This window comes from Magnolia sinica, chromosome 4, assembly GCF_029962835.1.
Source record: "Magnolia sinica isolate HGM2019 chromosome 4, MsV1, whole genome shotgun sequence".
NCBI lineage: Eukaryota > Viridiplantae > Streptophyta > Magnoliopsida > Magnoliales > Magnoliaceae > Magnolia > Magnolia sinica.
In genome coordinates, this window is record NC_080576.1 from 16091893 (window position 1) to 16111562 (window position 19670).

General features: G+C 42.6%; 1 protein-coding gene across 1 annotated transcript; it reads right to left on the minus strand.

The window, feature by feature from the left end:
• Positions 1-1567: 1567 nt before the first annotated feature.
• On the minus strand, positions 1568-16835 carry LOC131244047 (endoglucanase 10-like). Its single transcript, XM_058243713.1, has 7 exons — positions 16674-16835; positions 5848-6304; positions 5472-5782; positions 4033-4491; positions 3175-3310; positions 2541-2713; positions 1568-1951 (listed from the first exon to the last, which is right to left on the minus strand). The coding sequence occupies exons 1-7, from the start codon at positions 16833-16835 to the stop codon at positions 1568-1570; spliced, it is 2082 nt and encodes a 693-aa protein (XP_058099696.1).
• Positions 16836-19670: the final 2835 nt, after the last annotated feature.

The window sequence follows — 19670 nt, forward strand, 5'->3', positions numbered from 1 at the left end:
GACCCGAATGAAGGGAAAAGATAGATATCAGCTTGATCAAAACTTCAACAGTGGGCATTCAATCCCCACCGTGTGGTTCACTTGAGCCTTGGATTTGCCTCATTTTTTACCTCATACCCTTAAAATGATCAGAAAATTGGATGGACGGCGTGGATAGAACCTATACATATTGGTGGGCCCATATAGTCCCTGCGGGGCAGGACGCAATCCACTTCCCCCCAGTATGCCATGTATGCGGTTGACAAGCCACTGGCCCACTACCATTTTGAAATGGTGGCGAACTATATCATGGACGGCGCTCAATCGCACGTCTTTATTTGTCGCAAGCACACTGAGAGACTTAGACCATGTAATCCATTGATCTAGACTGTTCACCAGGTCCAAAGCACATTTCATGTGGAACTATGCAAGCATTACACCAATCTGACATATATTCACCATTCGATCAATGCTCTTTGATATTAAGGGTCAAGATCATTTACACAAAAATAAATCTAATCAACAATTTGATACACCTGTTTTGTAGACACCTTCATGGATTGCTTGTGATTATAAAGAACCACTCTTTTAGGCAATTGTAGCCTTCTCAGCTATGGCCTTGAAAAGGATGGCTACGGAAAGTAAAGCCCACATCAAGCATGGATTGGACCACGCCCAGATCCATAGCTCAATTGGCAGACTGAGTGGAGATACCACGTTTCAACACTTGGGACATGGAGTGTGTGTACTGACATGGGTGTGTACTAACAAGCTAACCCAAAAAAAAAGGATGGATTGGATCATGGGCTCAGTATGTTTTTGCATGGTGACAAAAAAAATGGTTTGAAAAATAATTTTCTGTATGTATTTTCTCCATATTGGTGGTATATATATACATTGAATGAGCACAACAAACATTTGTCAAAAATGAAAATTTCAGATTTGGGGGCCTTGATTGATAATCAGCTAGCTAATATCCTTAAAAATATGTTCAAGGGCCATTGATTGATAATCAGATTTTGAACGGTCTAATTGAACTGATGCAAGCACTATAACTCATATTGCTGTAATGGCATTGGGGCATTTCTTGTACCATATAAAGTGCATGCACATCCCTGCCTTGAAAAGGGTGGTCCACACCTTGAAGATCACCTGGTGCAAAAAATCAGGATATATACCATTCATCTATGGCCACACCATCAAAACAAAGAGACAGCTGATGGCCTGACCCAACTTTAGGTGTGGCCCACCAAGTGATTGGATCTGCCTGATTTTCATGGATCTTAATCTTCATGGTGTGACCCATCTTTTGCAAGGCTTTGATGTACTTCTCACTCAACACATATGCAAAAGTCTACATACAGTAGTTGTACGTGTGATCATTTTCTCATATTATGAACTCTTAAAAATACCCATTTGAGATTGAAACAACTTAAAATTCAATCAATGTCATGTAAATGCCTAGCAATTAATGAATTGGAACATCCAAACAACAGCAATATCATCCAGTCACAGGCCCATCAATAAAATGTATGCGGATCAGTCCCTCAAAAATCAAAATTTCACAAAGATGGACCAGTGGACTGATCTACATGATGTTTGCAAAGATACCCATCTGATCAATGCCTCCATCAATCTCATTCGACGTCGAAGAGGGGGAAGTAGGATCATAAAGTGCGATCAGGGCCGCAACTAGACCAGCATTGCCCGATAAGCTAGGCTCTGTGTATTGGGGCGCATCCCGCTCGTCCGAGAACTTATCATCCTGATCTGGGCCAGCTACCATGGCACCTATCAAGACATTTGGATTAGGATCTCTTGAGTGGAGCCATCTGCTCCCTTCAGCACAAGAGTAGTATTGGTCGTCCCAGAGAATTGATGCAGCCCTGTGGTGTACTTGGGTTGGGAAATGGTCTCCAAAACCCACCAAGTAGCTCATCTTCAATGGGTTATTTCCTAGTATGTATTGCACCTGAAATATGGAAAATAGAGACCACTTCAATGAGGTTTCCTAAGCCCACAAACCTGTACAAGAGAGACCATATCATGGCACACGTGTGTGAGATCCATGCCATCAATGGGTGGGCCCCACCTTGAGAGTGGTGCTGTACAAAGACCAGGGCAGTCCACTAATAGGAGTATAAAAACTGGGCTAAATGTTCTTGGGTCTCTCACACATCTGCCAGATTATCCCTTTAGGGGATGTTAATATCAAGTTTGTATATAAGATGTAAACAAAATTCACCTTGTTTCCTTTTAATGCAATACACTTGGTAACAGATCCTTACTGTCCAATTCATGGACCACCTCTTGGATGAGCCATACCCAAAAATTGTGCTGATCAGAAGTTAATTATCTGATCTGTGACCTATTTTTGGATGGCCCAAGAAAAGTTTAGGACAGTAGTTCAGATGAAAATAAAATCTCCAGATGGAACAGTTATAAACAGGTAACGGATGCATTTTTTTACCATTAGCCCATCCATGAGGTGGTTGATTAGTTATTTGATTTTGATTAATCAATGTGTTAACCAAATTACTGAAATACTCTCAATATATTACCTGAGATGTAGAGAAGGTGTTTAACATTTGTAGGGAAAATGACTGAGAGCCACAACTCCCTCCATAACTCCTAATAATACCAAGATAGTCTTTGTATAATTTACTAAGAAACGCCGCAGCCGCTGCAAACTGGAGTGGGCCACCATGATCAGGCCTCAAGAGAATCAACCCACCTATACAATTAAGAGGGAAAAAAATAGCATTAGTCTACATTCAATGAAAACTAAGCCAATAGTCAAAGTTGTACCCATCAAACCCATGATCGACATCACTGAACTATGGGCCACATATGCGTGAGATCGCAGAATCATACACTTGTTAAGACAGGGGACCCTGTATATCAGCTTGTTGCATGAAGGGGCATGCACCATGTGATCACAAACCTGAGTATGCAAAAACTCACATGCAACTCTCCACACTTGGAAGGTCTGTTTGGATGCCACTTAAAAATGAATTCGTCTCATTTTAGTTAATCTTGATTACGAATTAGAGAGGATATTTCTTTCTTGTTGGTAAGAACTAAAAATCATCCTAATAACCTAACACACAAGTGCAATTAAAATTGAAATGAGATGGACTCATTTTTTAAGTAGCAAGCAAATGAGTTTTTTTTTTTTTTTTTGTTGGCACTTACCTCGTGTCATGTTGAAGTTTTGATGAATAGAGAGATAAGAACACATGATCATATCAGTCATGTTTGAGCTTGATCTTAGTGTGGCTTCAAATGGGTGGCCAAGATCGTGGAGATATCTTAGTCTTGTTAGCAAAACCTACAAAAAAACAAGAGAGAGGAGAAAACCCACAATTAGAACAGAACAAAATACGAACCTGCAATAATTCAAAGTGTTTGAGGGCCCGTTTGGCCGGGTGGATTGGAAGGGATTGAATGGTATCAGGGTGGATGGCATGGATTTCAAGCTAATGATGGTGTTGTCAGTGGATTGTCTTAAGATCCATGGGATTGCTATATCGAGTCTGTTTGGCACGCCCGGCCAATCCCGGGATTAAACCTTCCCATCCCTTCCAATCCTTCGAACCAAACACGTCCTAGGCAAATTTGAACTGATTAGGGTGGATTGGATGGGATTTAAAGGTAATGATGGTGTTGTCAGTGGATTGTCTTAAGATCCATGGGATTGCTATATCCCGTGATCAGATCACCCAGTCTGTTTGGCACGCCTGGCAATCCCGGGATTTAACTTCCAATCCTTCTAATACCATCCAATCCGCCCGGCCAAACGGGCCCTAAGAGATTTAGACTGTGTTTGGATGCCCAAATGAAATTACATTGAAATTTATCAAGTTTTGTAGTCCTATGGCGATCAGTCACATTTGTTTCAAATCCAACTTGAAACTAATGTAGTTGCAATCTCGATTCCGGTCTGTGGATGTCAATGCTAAGTAAATTACAATTGGGTTCTTTCCATTTAGATCAATTGTCGCATTTCAATTTGGTATTGCATCCAAACACACCCTCGATCAAGATTACTACCGCAGCTGCCGGAAGCTTATTATTCCAGTAAAAAACTCCTGTATCAGCAGTCAGCTCCGCTTCCATGGCGGACTCGAACATCTCAGTCGCATTTCTAAGGTATGAATCATTTCCAGTGGCGAAAAACAACCATGTTCCTCCCCAAACCAACTCATCCAAGTAACCAGAAGAATTGTAGAAATTTTGTGCTTCAGCTCCACAATCTTTATCCATGGTGTAGCGTCCTAGGTTTTCTTCATTTGTTGCAAATGCAAATAACTCTTCTGCTACCTGGATTAATTCTTTCGAGTAAGCCTTTTCATCCTTGAAAACTAATGACGCTGATGCCAATGCTGCAGCAGTTTCTCCAGCTAGATCAGATGCCAACTTACACATGGAAACAGGCCGCGGGTATTCCATGTCTTCAGGTCTTTCCCAACAAGTAATATCACTAACCACATTAGTGCTTGTACTTCCAACCTATGATCACGGGTTTGAAAAGAAAAAATGAAAAAGCAATCAAGATTATAAAGAGGAGCGTCTATAAACACATTAAGTATTAAATTACAAAAGTGCAATTATAAAAGTTAAAAAGGATAATTAATCACTTGTTCTAAAAGTTGGAACTGACAAAGCATGGCAAATTAATCCCTTTATTTCATAGCCCAGGCCTCACATCGCATGAGTTACAAGCCCCACATCGCATGGGTTAGGATATCGGCTAAACCTCCTTCGTGAGCCCCACGTCACATATGTACCGCCTCACACGAGCCACCGGCCCCAAGTACCTGTACATCCCATGGGCATCCTCACTCAAACCCGGTGTGAAAATGCCCCTGACCTCCAGCTCTGATATCACTTTCATACGTGACAATTAACCACTTGCTCTAAAAGCTCGATTTGATAGAGCATGGCTAATTAATTCATTTATCTTGTAGACTAGGCCCCACATCATATGGGTTACGACCTGAGTTGAACCCCCTTGTGAGCCCCACATCACATGAGTATCGCCTCACACAAGCCACCTACCTCACATGAGTGGGGCCTGTCTTACACGAGTCACTCACCTCACATGGGCTGCTCACCCTAAGTATGCCGTTGCATTCCAGTCGAGCCCCACGTTAATTCATACACAATTCTCCTATAAAAACTTACGAGCTGAAATTCTTGAACCGGGAGGTAGTGCCCGAGACACCAGGGCATGCCTCGGGAAAAGTCATCTTTTATTTTCTTTTTCTTTCTTCGTACGATAGCTTGTTCGTGTAAAAGATCGAAAAACACCACATATCGTGTGTTGTTGTTGTTCTTCGATGCATCTTTAATGGCTCTTAAAAATCCGAAGAACCAAGAACCTCTCATATCCATATAAATATATACATGCATAAAATATATATCTCCAAAAAATGCTAATAGAATAGTAATAAAAAGAAAGGCAACTGCAGACACCACCGATCACTTACTTGAGAATACAAGACGGCGGGATCAGTAGTAGAATTGGAAGGATGGAAGACCTTAAGCAAATAATCAGTTCCCCATTTGATAATGTTCCTGACATGATCAAGTTCATCCATCGCAGTGTATTTTCGATGGTATTCAATTACTGACCAACTCAGTAAAGTGATTGTATAAGCCGTTGGAAATCCGAACTTAACGTTATTGCCCGAATCATAAAATCCACCAACAAGATCAACATGGATTTTGCCTGAATACCCGTCTTGCAAGCCCGAAACGCCACGAAACTTCACTGTATGGTTCTCAAGCAAAACCCCAGCTGCAAAAACCAATCTTCTTCAATAAAATGTAGAAATTTAAAAAAGAAATGTATGAAGAACTTACATTTTTGCGCGTCGAAGAACAGAAGAGCTTGGTTTAGTGCAAGAGCAAGGTTCTTGGGAGACTTGTCATGGGAATGCTTGTGAGGTAAAAATCTCAACAACAGAATGATTGTGATGATAATGAGAATTAGCGAGACCGAGATGTAGATGAATCGCTTGAATGCTTGTTTATCGGCAATAACAAGATTGCAATCAACGGATTTGGGGTAATTGGAAGGAAGAGAATCGCATGAACGTGACTCTGGGTGTAGGCCAAAATCAATCTCGATGGAATTCCAACGGCTGGCGGATGGGAGAAGACGGTTGGCCTCTGATATCGAATGAACATAGCTAACTGCATTTTCCTCCATGCTAGTTGATGTAGAAGCATGCAAGGGAGAGAGGAAGATTTGGATTCGGACATAGAGAGGAAAATGAGAAGAAAGAGAGGTAATGAATAAAACCATGCAAACCAAGAACTACAAATGATATGGAAAGATTACCAAAATACCCATACATTACTTAATAATAAAATGCTAATAATTACATAATTGGGTTCCTTCAAGTTTGAATAATTAGCTATAACAGTTTGTATTTCAAAGCCTTGCTAACCCCACATGCCTCTTCAAGTTAGCTAATGCATGCACACGTCACCACATATGCAAGCGCACACAAGTGCTAATGGATGGCTTAATGCACAAATGTTGCGGGGAAACAAATTAGGTGTGGTCCAACGTTAGCCTCACCCATGATGGTGCGACCCTTACCGTGGGACCAACCTTAATATATGTATTCTATATTCATGATGTCCATCTATTTCTCCATGTCATTTTAAGGCATAAGCCCAAAAACCAGAATGTAAGACTCCTATTAGGTGAGTCACACGTGATCATTGGTTTAGATTTAACCGTTGAATTATTTATATTGAGCAATTCAATAGGTCTCACTGCAATTGTGATCATCGTAAATAAGTTCAAGGCAAGATACTTTACTGTTATTAAGTCATGTATAAAAACCTATAATATAGATACCTTAGAGGAGAGAAGTGTGATGGTTAAGCTTTTCTGGCCATCTTCCGTATAAATATATATCTTGGTCCCTTCGCTAATTAACATAAGAAATAAAACCTTAGTCTCATTGAGAGATTCTTCTAAATGGATGAAGTATGGAAGATCAAGATTTCCGTTGGCTACATTGAGACATTAAGAATGTCTTCCTAATCAAGTACACTTTAAAGTTATGACATTGAATCTTCGTTATTGATGCATAGACAATTCGTCAATTTCACAACACAAATCTAATACAAAAATAAAATGGATCCAATTCTCAGATGGATTATGCCATGGGAAACAATGGTGATTATCCATTAATGAGCTACAAAAGTTTTGGATCAAGCTAATATTTACTCTCTTTTTTTCCATCATTTATGTTTATATGACCTTATCAACAAGTTGGATGGCAAATAAGCGTTACAGAGGCCTTGGGAAGTTTTTAATGGTAGGATGTTCCATCACCACTGTTTCTTATAGTGTGATCCACCTGAGAATTGGATCGTCTTTATTTTGAAAGTTATGCCTTGTGAAAAAATAGATGAACGGAGTGGATATAGAATAAATACATCAAGATGCCCCACGGTAAGGGCTGCACGGTCTTGTGTGAGGCAGGGACCACACCTAATCCACTCCCATTTGGTGGTGGTGTGTGTATTAACTGACATGTTACACGCGCGTGGGCTTAGGAAAGCTCTGAACTTTAATATTCTTTAAGCTGGCAAATAGACATTGACCATGGTACGACTTCACATAACAACCTTGAAATTAAAGGAGGTTTTGCATCCATGTAAAATCCTAAGGGCAGTTAAGTAATTTGGACTCATCTCCAGTCAACCTAGTAACGACAGAAGATGGTGAGACCGAAGGAGTAAGGCCATTCAACGGTCGTTACAATGCCGATGGTTCGTCTGTTTATGCATGGTGGTTTGTGGATAGGGGTATGTGCGTTTATTTGAAATAACCGGAAGAGACTTAGAGAGAAAAGCGTGTGCTGTTGTACATGGAAGAATGATGTGCGCTCGCCTCACACGTGGAAATGAGGAGCACGTGTGCGAGATCAGAGCCGTTCATCAGGTGGTCCTAATATGTAGATTTCGTGTCTTAAAAGTGGTTTGCTATTGCGGTTCTCAATGGAGCTGGAATAATTGGACCCCACCGACCACTAATCACTCATTTAGGTGGTTCCCTAGATCCATTCCATGACTCCCATTAGTCAAAATGATAAATTGGGCTTGTTTCATGCATGTGTCCATCAGTCCTCTCAATTTCAGTATATCATGACTCCACGTATAGTGTCCGCTTGAGGGGCACCCAAAAGTCAAGCTCAATTTTTGGCAGAAATTTCAAATGTCGCACCTCAGTGCCTGTTACCCTTACGGTGGGGTCCACATTGATGATATGTTGTATATCCACGCCGTCCATCCTTTTTTTTTATAGCTTATTTTAGGAGGTGGTCCAAAAAATTAAGTCAATCTAAATCCTACCTCAAGAAGCAGTGGTGATTTAACACCCACCATTAAAACTCCTTAGAGCCCATCCCACCGTAATCAAATCTTTATTTGTCATCTAACTCATCAATAAGGTTAAAAACACCTTGATAAAGAGAAAATACAAAAATTAACTTAATTCAGAACTTTTGTCATGAACAAAAAGTTTTTAATAGTTATTCACCACTTTCTCTAGTGTAGTCCAACTCAAGATTTGGATGTAACCTGGAAAAATGGGATGGAAGGTGGGGATATAAAAAACCTTCATCAAGGTGAGCCCCAAGGATAACACCCTATAAGGTATCATTGAGGTAACACCTAATCTACTCCCCATATTTCGCAAGAATAGATTGGTCAACTTATATTAAAGATGAGCTGATATTTGATTGGTCCACTTACATTTAGGATGGGCTGATATTTAGGGTATGGTAATTTGATGACACGGCATGATATATATAGATAACTTGAATCATGCATGTGTAAGAGCATGCTAAAAAAATATAATAATAACAAATAAATAAATCCATCACCTAATCTCATTTATAAAATCCTTTTAGACTAGGGCCTATTGATTTCGCCAATTACACATAATGTAAAGAAGTGTGTCATGTTGGAAAACATGAAAAATAAAAATAAAAATAAAATAATTATTTTTTATTTATCGGGTTGAATCACGTAAAAATTACGATGTCTTTAAAGCGTGATTCACCCCCTTATCAATTGATGATGGGTTACAGGAGAATTCCTTACAGGATAAGATAAGCTTATTTGGATCCTGTGGGCAACAGTCACAAAGGGTCTACTTAGAAACTTTTCAACACAGTTGATCTTCTGGCAGACTCAAAACAACGGACATATTTGCAGTATTCTTATATGAAGATGATTTATGTGAGATCTGCTGGATGATGAGAGATTTGTTGAAGTTTATTTGTTTTTGGACTGGAATAGTCCAGTTTATATAGACACAAGGAGAGTAGACCGTTGTTAGGTGGCCATCAATGGTTTAGAACGTTTGAAAAACGTTTATGACCGTTAATCATTAATTTGAGCAGTTTCTGATCGTCGGATCGAAAAATATGATTATTGGATTATCATTGCCCGTTCATTTTTGGACTGTTGTGACTTTTTAAGGTTGCTAGCCATTCTAAAAAATGATTGACCATTTTGGATTAATAATCTAACTATTCTTTGTAACTTATAAAACCAAGGCTCATATCGGACCCATCACACCCAGACTCATTTTAGACCACTCGCACTGATTCGTATAAGGTCGCGAGGGAGCGATCACTCTACGACGCGACGCGTACGTGCAAAGTGCAAAGAAGTGTGTCATTGTTATGATTTTGTATAACGCCCTAAAAATTGAGGGTCGAGCGGATGCTCAACTCCCGAGTTCCAACGCATCACTTATGCAACATAGATAATGATGATTAGATGTTGTCCATATTTGTTCATTAAACATGAGTGAGATTATACCAAATTAACATATCATACTCCAGAGATGATTAAATTTAGCAAGCGGAAGACTGCGATAGATATATAAAGTGTATAGGTGGATATAAACCCCAAAGTATGATCATGTCACCAGGCTGAATAAGTACATGTATGTTCTAAAATATACAAAATGATAAAGTGTAGTGTCATCTAATCCATATCCCTGTAGCCCCGGTGACGTAACTCCAGGTTTACATAGACCCGCTAAAGAGTTGCAGGTAGGAGAATTCCTCCTCGTCGTTGTAAAAGGTCGGCTCCAACTCGTAAGCCTCGCCATCATCTGAAACTACAACAGAGTCTGGTTGGTGTTTTAAAACACCATCCCAGAGTGGGAGTGAGTGATCAACTCAGTGGAGCTATAAGGCAAATGTTAACATGTTATCAATTCAATCAAGCAGTAATGATAAAGCAGTACAACAAGCATTCCTAAGTACTCTGGTTAATGTGAGGATGATATGTATTAATGATGCATGCCCTCGCCTACACTCCTTCTGCGACATCATCTCACGGTCGGGCATGTTAAACTCTCATTGTGCTCAACACCCACGCCAAAGGCACATGCAATACGGTACATGGTCGTATTAACCAAGTTCTTAATTAGACTTATTCATGCAACAATTTTGAAAAGCTAATGTACCACCCTTTATATCATTTACCCAAACAATGATCCATCTAGGGTCGTCAATCCTAGTTAATCACATACGATAGGCAAGTTCGCAAGCTTACAATATAGGTTGCTACGGGAGGCTCGTCACCTCAACGTAGGCTTAATTCACACTCGAGGTCACTACGGGAAAAGCTTGTCACCTTACCGTAAGCCGACAGCTCGAATACAGTGTTCCATACCACTATGTTCCGCTCATGAGTTTAGTTTGCTCACTGGACATTATGGGGAGGCTCATCACCCCAACATAGGCCGACAAGTCGACCACGGTGTCCCATACCACCATACCCGACTCATAAGTCTTAGCGGATCGTGGTACCAAAGTTAAACAGGTTTTTCAATGGTAAGTGTTACCTTAGGTTCAAACAGTAACGTCCGCACATGGTGAACATATATTAGGTCAATCAGGTTACTTGACAAGCTCGACTGGTATGAGCGTACGTTGAATTAATCGACATGAGCGTGGCCTAACCACTGTCGACAAACGGCGTACGACTTGGATTCATCGAACGTGTCTTGCGTGGCGAAACAACCTCGGCTACTAGTTCAAGAATATTTACCGATTTCTTGGACTACGCAGTAGTCCCAATCATATTCAAACACAATAGGTATTCATATGTGATAATCAAATAGCATGCGACAACCAATTCAAATATAAATCTTATTTGAGCATTTTAACAAACACATAGTACACATGTTGTCATACATAAGCATTTCATCCATAAAGCACGTAGTAGTAAGATAAGTTACATGAAGGAAACTGTAACTATAGATAAGGTAATTGAGAATCATATCTTAATACCTTTATTAAATGCATTTCAACAAGTATTTTCTCATTCAGGCATTTTATCAAACACTTAGACTACACATATCAACATGCATGTAATAAATTTGTTATGACATATATTATAGCAAATCCTTTCATAAGGAGTTGTCACCCATGCAACAATCATATATCCTTTTCAATAATCATGGTAAGCACAAATTATAATTTCATATTCATTCAAACATTTCAACAGACACATGGAATGCATTAATTTCGACATAGTTCATATATATATATATAACACACGAAAAACATCGCATCTAAGCATATGTGATAGCAATCAAGTCAGTCATAAATCATTAACTGACGTTGAAAGCCTTGAAAACCATAACCTAAACATTTATAGTCCGCACCTTCTGTCGGTAAACTTGTATCGAATTCAATTCGAACACTACGCCTTTGTCTACGGCACAACAACTACCAAATCATGAAATAGGTTAGCTATTTCACCATTCTACCTATCTAGATACCTGAAACATATTAGGGTTAGGATTCCTTACCCAAAAGTGGAGTCGAAATTGCCGGTATAGCGACACGGAAGAGGTGATTCAGCACGTGGAGTGGCGGGAACGAATCTCAGCAACTATCTCTCACTCTCTCTCTCTTCTCCTCACTCTTTCCTTCTCTTTTCTCTCTTCTCTCTCTTAGGGTTAGGAAATTCGTATGGAATGAGAGAGGAGTGGGTTAAGGCCCTTATATAGGCCCAGAACTGATGTCAATGGCCCCAGGGCCATGGTATACTTAGGTTATAACCAAAAGTTGTATGTTTCGGGCCAACGGAGCTCATATGGAGGTCCATTTTCTGCATACGGTTCGGAGAAAGTTTCCTGGCAATGGATCTATGCCAGGTTAAAGTTTCGGTCCGATCGGGTTTGTAAATCGAACACGAAGGACCAATTTCAGTTCAAGGGTCATCGTTACTCGATCAGGGCCACAAGTACACTGACATGTGTAGGGAAATTTCTCTGATCCAATGGTGTAGTTGGGTTAGAATCTGACGGTCCGAAACCTTAAATTTGGCCTGCAAGCGAACGGCCTAATTCACTTAAGTTTGAGTTTATTTTTTAAAGATATTCGTGTTTCTCACACACTTCGCTCCGGGCTCAAGTTGTGCGTTTCTGGATATTATTTGGACTTGATTTCCGAGAGTTGTCAAGCCTAGTAAGGCGGTCATAACCGTATAGTTTCGTGGTAATCGAACTTTCGACGCGCGGTCTAGGTCCGATACGGAGTTTCAAGATGCTCCCGAGAGCAACTTGGCTTTGAGATTGATCCTAGGTTTTTAGGTAATGTAGAGTTAGCGATTCTACTAGTTTTAGGTCTTGCAGTTCATATAGAAAGTGATTCAAGCTAATTCACCGAGTAATTCAGTTTAGTACTTAATTAATTTTCATCTAATTTCTAAAGAATTCGATCCTTAGTGATTTCTGCCAGAGGTGGTACTTAGGTCTTTGTATGAATTTTTTCGAGATGTTATAATCTACCCCCCTTAAAGAAAAATTTCATCATTGAAATTAGTACATTTTCGTACTCCTCGAGAATTTGAGGGTAGTTCTTACGGACTTCGGCTTTTGTTTTCCAAGTAGCCTCTTCTTCAGTATGATGTGTCTATAGTACCTTCACAAGTGGAATAACTTTACTGCACAGAACCTGTTCCTTCCTGTCTAGAATACGCGTCGATCGCAGTTATAAGTAGCATCTTCACTCAACTGTACCTGCTCCCATCTGATAATGTGGGACGGATCAGGAACGTATTTCTTCAACATGGATACATAAAATACATTGTGCACGCCTACGAGTGGTGTGGGCAAAGCAAGGTGGTATGCTACCACACCCACTCGATCTAGTATATGAAATGGGCCTATGAATCTCGGCGTGAGCTTCCCTTTCTTTCCAAACCTGAGAACTCCCTTCATTGGAGAAACCTTGAGGAATACGTGGTTCCCAACCTCAAACTCTAGCGGTCGCCGCCTCATATCGGCGTAACTCTTCTGTCTGCTCTGTGCTGCCAGGAGTCGACACCTGATAATGTCGATCTTCTATGAGGTTGCTTGTACTAACTCTAGGTCAATCAAAGTCTTCTCGCCAACCTCTGCCCAGCAATGCGGTGCTCTACACGAACGCCCATACAGTGCTTCATAAGGGGTCATGCCAATACTCGCCTGAAAGCTGTTGTTATAAGCGAACTCAGCATAGGGAAGACAGTCATCCCAACTGTCCTTGAAATTAAGCACACAAGCTCGTAACATATCTTTCAACACCTGATTCACCCGTTCCGTCTGCCCATCCGTCTATGGGTGGAACGCGGTACTGAACTTCAGTTTCACACCCATTGCTTCCTGAATATGAGTCTAGAAGATAGATGTGAATCGCGTGTCTCGATCCAACACGATCTCCATAGGCACTCCATGCAGACGTACTATCTCCTTGATGTACAGCCTGACCAACTCGTCTGCGAAGTTTAAAACTCTAATCGGGAAGAAATGAGCCGATTTCGTCAACCGGTCCACGATCACCCAAATGGAGTCATGCCCCTTCCTCGTTTTCGGTAACCATGAGATGAAATCCATAAAAATGAAATCCCATTTCCATTCTACTATGGGCATGGGTTGAAGCAGTCCAGGAGGTCAGTGGTGTTCGGCCTTGACCTGTTGGCACGTGAGACAACGGGATACATAGTCTGCTATGTGGGCCTTCATATTCTCCTACCAATACGAGCGCTTCATGTCTCGATACATCTTCGTACTACCAGGATGCATCGCTATCTTCGAATTATGAGCAGCTTCGAGAATTTTCCTTCTCAAGTCATGAAGATTTGGGATGCATAGGCGGCCACGATAACGTAAACCCCCATCCGTACCAACTCTCCATTCCGAATATTCACTGTCACTCACCTGCTCTCTCATCTTTGCCAATAGTTCATCGTCTTTTAGTCGCAATAATCTTGTCATCAATGAGTGGCTGCACACGAACGTGTGTGATGCTCTCGAACGGCTCCTCTACCGTGAGCTTCTGCTCGAAGTCTCGCACAAATTCTACCATGTTCCACTCGTCTATCATTAGCGGAGCCTCAAATTTTATTATCTTCTTGTGCCTCAACACGTCTGCCACAAGGTTAGCCTTGCCAGGATGGTAAGAGACCTTGAACTTGAAGTCTTTTAAGGTTTCCATCCATTGCCGTTGCCTCATATTCAGGTCCCTCTGCGTAAATATGTACCTGAGCCTCTTGTGGTCGTAAAAGAGCTCGAACTCCTCTCCATAGAGGTAATGTCTCCAGATCTTCAATATAAAGATGACGGCCGCTAACTCCAGGTCGTGTGTAAGGTAGTTTTCCTCGTATTTCCTCAACTGTCGTGATGCATGGATAATAACCCTGTCCTTCTGCATCAGAACACAACCCAAACCAACACGAGACGCATCGGTGTATATCATATATTTGACCCCTTGCTCTGACAATACTAGCACGGGTGCGGATGTCAACTTGTCCTTCAGTTCCTGAAAGGCTGCTTCCCGCCTTCTCATTCTAAGCAAACTTAAAGTCCTTCCGAGTGAGTTAAGATAATGACCTAGCTATCTTGGAAAAGTTCCTAATGAATTGGCGATAGTAACCTGCCAGGCCAAGGAAACTCCTCACTTCAATAACTGAACCCGGCTACTCCCAGTCCTGAATTGCGGTCACCTTAGCAAGGTCCACAGCTATTCCTTTCTTAGATACCACATGTCCCAAGAACTTGACTTCTTCCTTCCAGAAGTCACACTTCTTGTACTGGGCAAACGATTGATTCTTCCTGAGCGTATCGAAGACTGCTCGCAGGTGTTCCTCGTGATCCTCTCGACTCTTGGAATATATCAAAATGTCATCTATAAACACGATGACGAATCGATACAGATATGGCCGAAACACCCGGTTCATTAGATCCATGAACACGGCTGGTGCATTCGTAAGCCCAAATGACATTACAAAGAACTCGTAGTGTCCAAAGCTTATTCTAAACGCTGTCTTCTGCACGTCCTCATCCCTGATGTGCAACTGGTGATACCCTGACTGCAAATCGATCTTCGAAAAATACTGTGCCCCTTTCAACTGATCGAACAGATCATCTATCCTGGGTAAAGGATACTTGTTCTTCACTGTGACTTGGTTCAACTTGCGATAATCAATACACAATTGCAGTGATCCATCTTTCTTCTTCACGAACAACACAGGTGCTCCCTAAGGAGACATGCTAGGTCATATGAAACTTGAATCCAGCAGATCATCGATCTGTCTCCTCAGTTCCTCCATTTCACAAGGAGACATGCGATATGTCGGTAGGGAAATAGGTGTCGCACCAGGCACAAGGTCGATGGTAAAATCGATCTCACACTGAGGAGGTAATACAAGTATCGTCCTGAACACATCCGTGAAATCTCAGACTACAGGTGTGTTCCCCAGTGTTGGACCATCAACATTATCCAGTAAGGAAGAGTAACAACTTATGCGGCAGGGCAAATTGACCTGAATTGGAAAAGTAAAGGCCGTGCCCTCAGGTGCATGGGTCGTCACCACTCTGGTATCACAATCGATCTCTGCCTTTATCTCGGTGAGCTAATCCATATCGAGGATAACGTCGTAATGGTATAGTGGGGCAACGATCAGGTCAACGAGTACCGTCCTGCTTCTTAAGTCTATCGAGCAATCCTTACAAATCTTAGTAACGTCTGAAAAGGTCCTTGTGGCGGTAAGGATTCTCATCCCCTTCGTAGGGACTGTTTTCAACACTAGTCGCTTGACTGTTGCACGTGATATGATTGAAATAGTGGACCCGGTGTCCACCAATAAGAAGACTGGTATACCTTGGATATGTGTCGTGACTTCAAAAGCCAGCGGTGTTGTAACTACCGTCTCGGATGTTTCAGCTGAAAGTGAGTGCACACGAGCTTGTTGAGAACGGTTCGACTGCGGTGCCATAGGTTGCTGAGGCGGCCTAAATCGATGTGCAGGTGGCTTGTAAGAAGGCTGTGCAGTCGGTACAGAACATAGAGGTGGAGTCGAGATAGTTGGTGGCATCTGACGGTTAATCTTCTGAAGGGGCATGAAGCCATTATTCCTCATCCTGGTGAAGCAATAAGTGTCAAAATGGCCCGACCTCTTGCAGTAGGTATACCATACATCAGGTCGTCTAGGCTATGTTGATGGAGCCATAAGCCGAGGAGGAGAATCTGTACGAGGCCTCTTGCCGAGGACAGCATGCTCGGCAAATCTGGCCAAGGCCTAAGAATCATAGGTACATGTGTACGGGATAGCCTATCCCCATCCTGCTCAGCTTGCAGGGACATGCTCACTAGCTCAGCATAGTTATTAATGCTAGCATAACACATCTTCGAGCGGATCTCAGGCCGCAAACCCTCAGAGAATCGCCGCATCTTCATTGGCTTGCTTGCTTGGATCAAAGGAGTGTATCTGGGCAGCTCCGTGAACCGGTTTTCGTACTCTGCCACAGTCATTCTTCCCTGTCGGAGGTGAAGGAACTCTCCCTCCTCATTACAGTAGGTGAGAGGAAAATACTTCTCGTGGAAGCGTGTCTCAAAAGCCTCTCATGTCCATACGTAACTAGCAGCAACTGTCCATAGGATGTTGTCCCACCAGAGACTGGCCTCCTTCTTGAATATGTAAGTGACCAACTCGACCTGGTCTGCCTCAGTGCAGTGCAGCGGCTTCAACATCTTAGAGATGCGGTCAAGCCAATACTCGACCTCCTCAGGTCTGTGAGTACCCACAAACGTGGGAGGCTGAAAGCGATGAAATCATTCAAATAAGCCGCTACCACTCATATTCCCAGCAGGGTGCATAGGTGATGCAGGCGGAACCACACTCATATTCTGGGTAAGGGCCCCTACCATGGTGGTCCAAATCTGCTGTTGCTGCTACATAAGGAGCATCATCTACTCCAACCTATCAGGAAGAGGGGCTGCCTGAGGCACATGTGGTGTCGAGGTAGATGCGTGGTTCTGCTCTGGAACCGGTGGTGTAAAAGGTGTCAGCCTATTTGTAGGGCCAGTGGCCGACTGAGAATCTGGCATAGTCTCGTGATTCGGGCTCAAACTGGGGTCCATATGGCTATCGCTTAAGGGAGGTGCCCCGTCAATCGAGTCGCCAAGTGTAAGACGTTCCGTACTCCGTGTGGCCTTAGGTGGCATTCCCTATATACAACATAGGGTTCTACGTACGTGAGATTTAGCATACAACACTCAATTTCTCAAGCATTCTACACATTTCATAACAAAAGGAGCTACATGCGTTTCATTCAACCAAAATTGTCACAATATATGAGATGTAGTATTACATGGATTATAACAGAAGATGCATGTGAGCTAAATCTAACAAAGCTTTAAACACCAAACACACCATCAAATCTACCCTACTACTAAGCCTATTAAGGCTATAACATAAGAAACAGGAAAGCAAAGAAAACCCAAAGATGACTACAACATAGGACTAACCGTCTGAATCTGGTGATGGAGGAGGAGCACCCTTGTCCTGCATACAGCACTGGATAGCTTTTAAGGTGCGAGACACCTTCTTGAATTTCTATTTCATGAAGGTCTGACTCTCTTCAAGCTTGGCCCCGGTCTCACTGACCTCCTATCGCAGAGTAACCTGACCCTCCTCGATCTGAGCTAAGCGGGCTTCTATAGCAGCCCGATCACAGTGGGACTCATGTGTAGTAGGTGGAGAGCCCCCATCAGAGTCTTGGGCCTCCTCTTCTTCCTCTTCCTTGCTTTCTTCCTCTATCTCATCTCCGCCTTCTTCATCACTCTCTTTCTCTTCACTTCCCGTCTCATCCTCACTCTCATCGAGTCGAGCTTGACGTTGTCGTGGCCTAATACTTATGTTGTTGATAGTAGTGTCGTTGATGAAATGGATTAGCGCGAGCCTTTCTAAGCCAAGTCTGTAGCTGAATTCACGAGCAAGCTTGCATATAAGTCATCCGAATGGGAGTGAAATGTCTGTCCTAGGAGAGCGTGCGGTCTAAACTATCTGTAGTAGTACATACGTAGGCAGGCACAGCTTGTCTCCTTGCCCGGTTCAGTATAGGAAGTCCACCATCAAACACATGCATTCAAAGCGATTGTTCCATCTAGGATACACATTGTGCGTGAATATGTGGTGGAGTAGGCGGAAGTCGTGAGTCATCTTGGTCGCTAAGATGCAGTTGCCTCGACTCCAGTGGACCAATCGGCCACAAAGAAATCGCGTATGGTGATCTCTTTCACGCATGCTCCTGAGATTTCTCTCGCTAACATGTACCTCTTCACGCGGCATCCCCATGATTCAGGCTATCAACTCCACATTAACAATAGCTTCTCGCCTTCCCACGAGGATAGAGAACTGTAGAGGCTGCAGCAGTGGCTCTTGTATATGGGCGTAGAAGGCTCGGAAAGTGCTTTCATTCGCACGAGACTTGTCTTCAAATATGGGACCCCACCCGGCGTCAAATAGGAGATCCATCACCGGATAAAGCCTAAATAGTTTCTCATCCATGTGTGCTTCAAATAGAACCCTACGGCCTTGAAACCTTCCATGTGCCATATCTGCCAGTAGAGTTCTTTCGAGAGGAAGCTGGGGATCAAGATCCCGCTTCATCCTTAGCTCCCAATCGACGCTTGAACGGGTAGGGCGGCTAGGCCTGACTTCATCCGTGGGAGCCCTCTTCTTTCCCATGAGGGAAAGAAGTGTAGAGAGGGAGAAGATCACGGCCACAAGCTTAAAAAGAGCCATGAAGTCAAGGGAGCATGAAAGATGGAATGGGTTGGTGGATTTGGAGGTGTATGAGACACAAAGATGACTTGGTGTGCTCAAATGAGAGCGATTAAGGGAGGTGGGTGGTTGTAGAAGATGGGTTTGAAAGGATGGTGGAGGTGGATGAGAGAAAAAGGAGGAAGATGAGATTTGAGGGGAAATTTGAGAGAGAAAAATGAGGTTTTTTAGAGGTTTGGAAAGCTTGGAGGGGTGTAAAAGGAAGAAATGAAGCAAATGGGGGGTTATAGGGGCCCTTACATGATTTCATGGGCCCCACATGCATGTACAATGGCCGGCCCGCCAAGCCTGCAATGACCCTACCGGCCCGCTGTCCATGGACCGCGAGGCCACGCCCTAGGCCCGATACCATATCGGTCCGCTGGACCTAAGGCGATGGCATCCTCCCAGGTGCCGAAAATGTGCGAGACCCACCTCGGGTCCCACTGTTTTATGTGGTTTAGGCCCCTGAGCCCGTTTAGTGCGGTTTCGGGTTCCATCTCGCATATATTCATGTTTTTCGGATTATTTGAGTGTGGGAT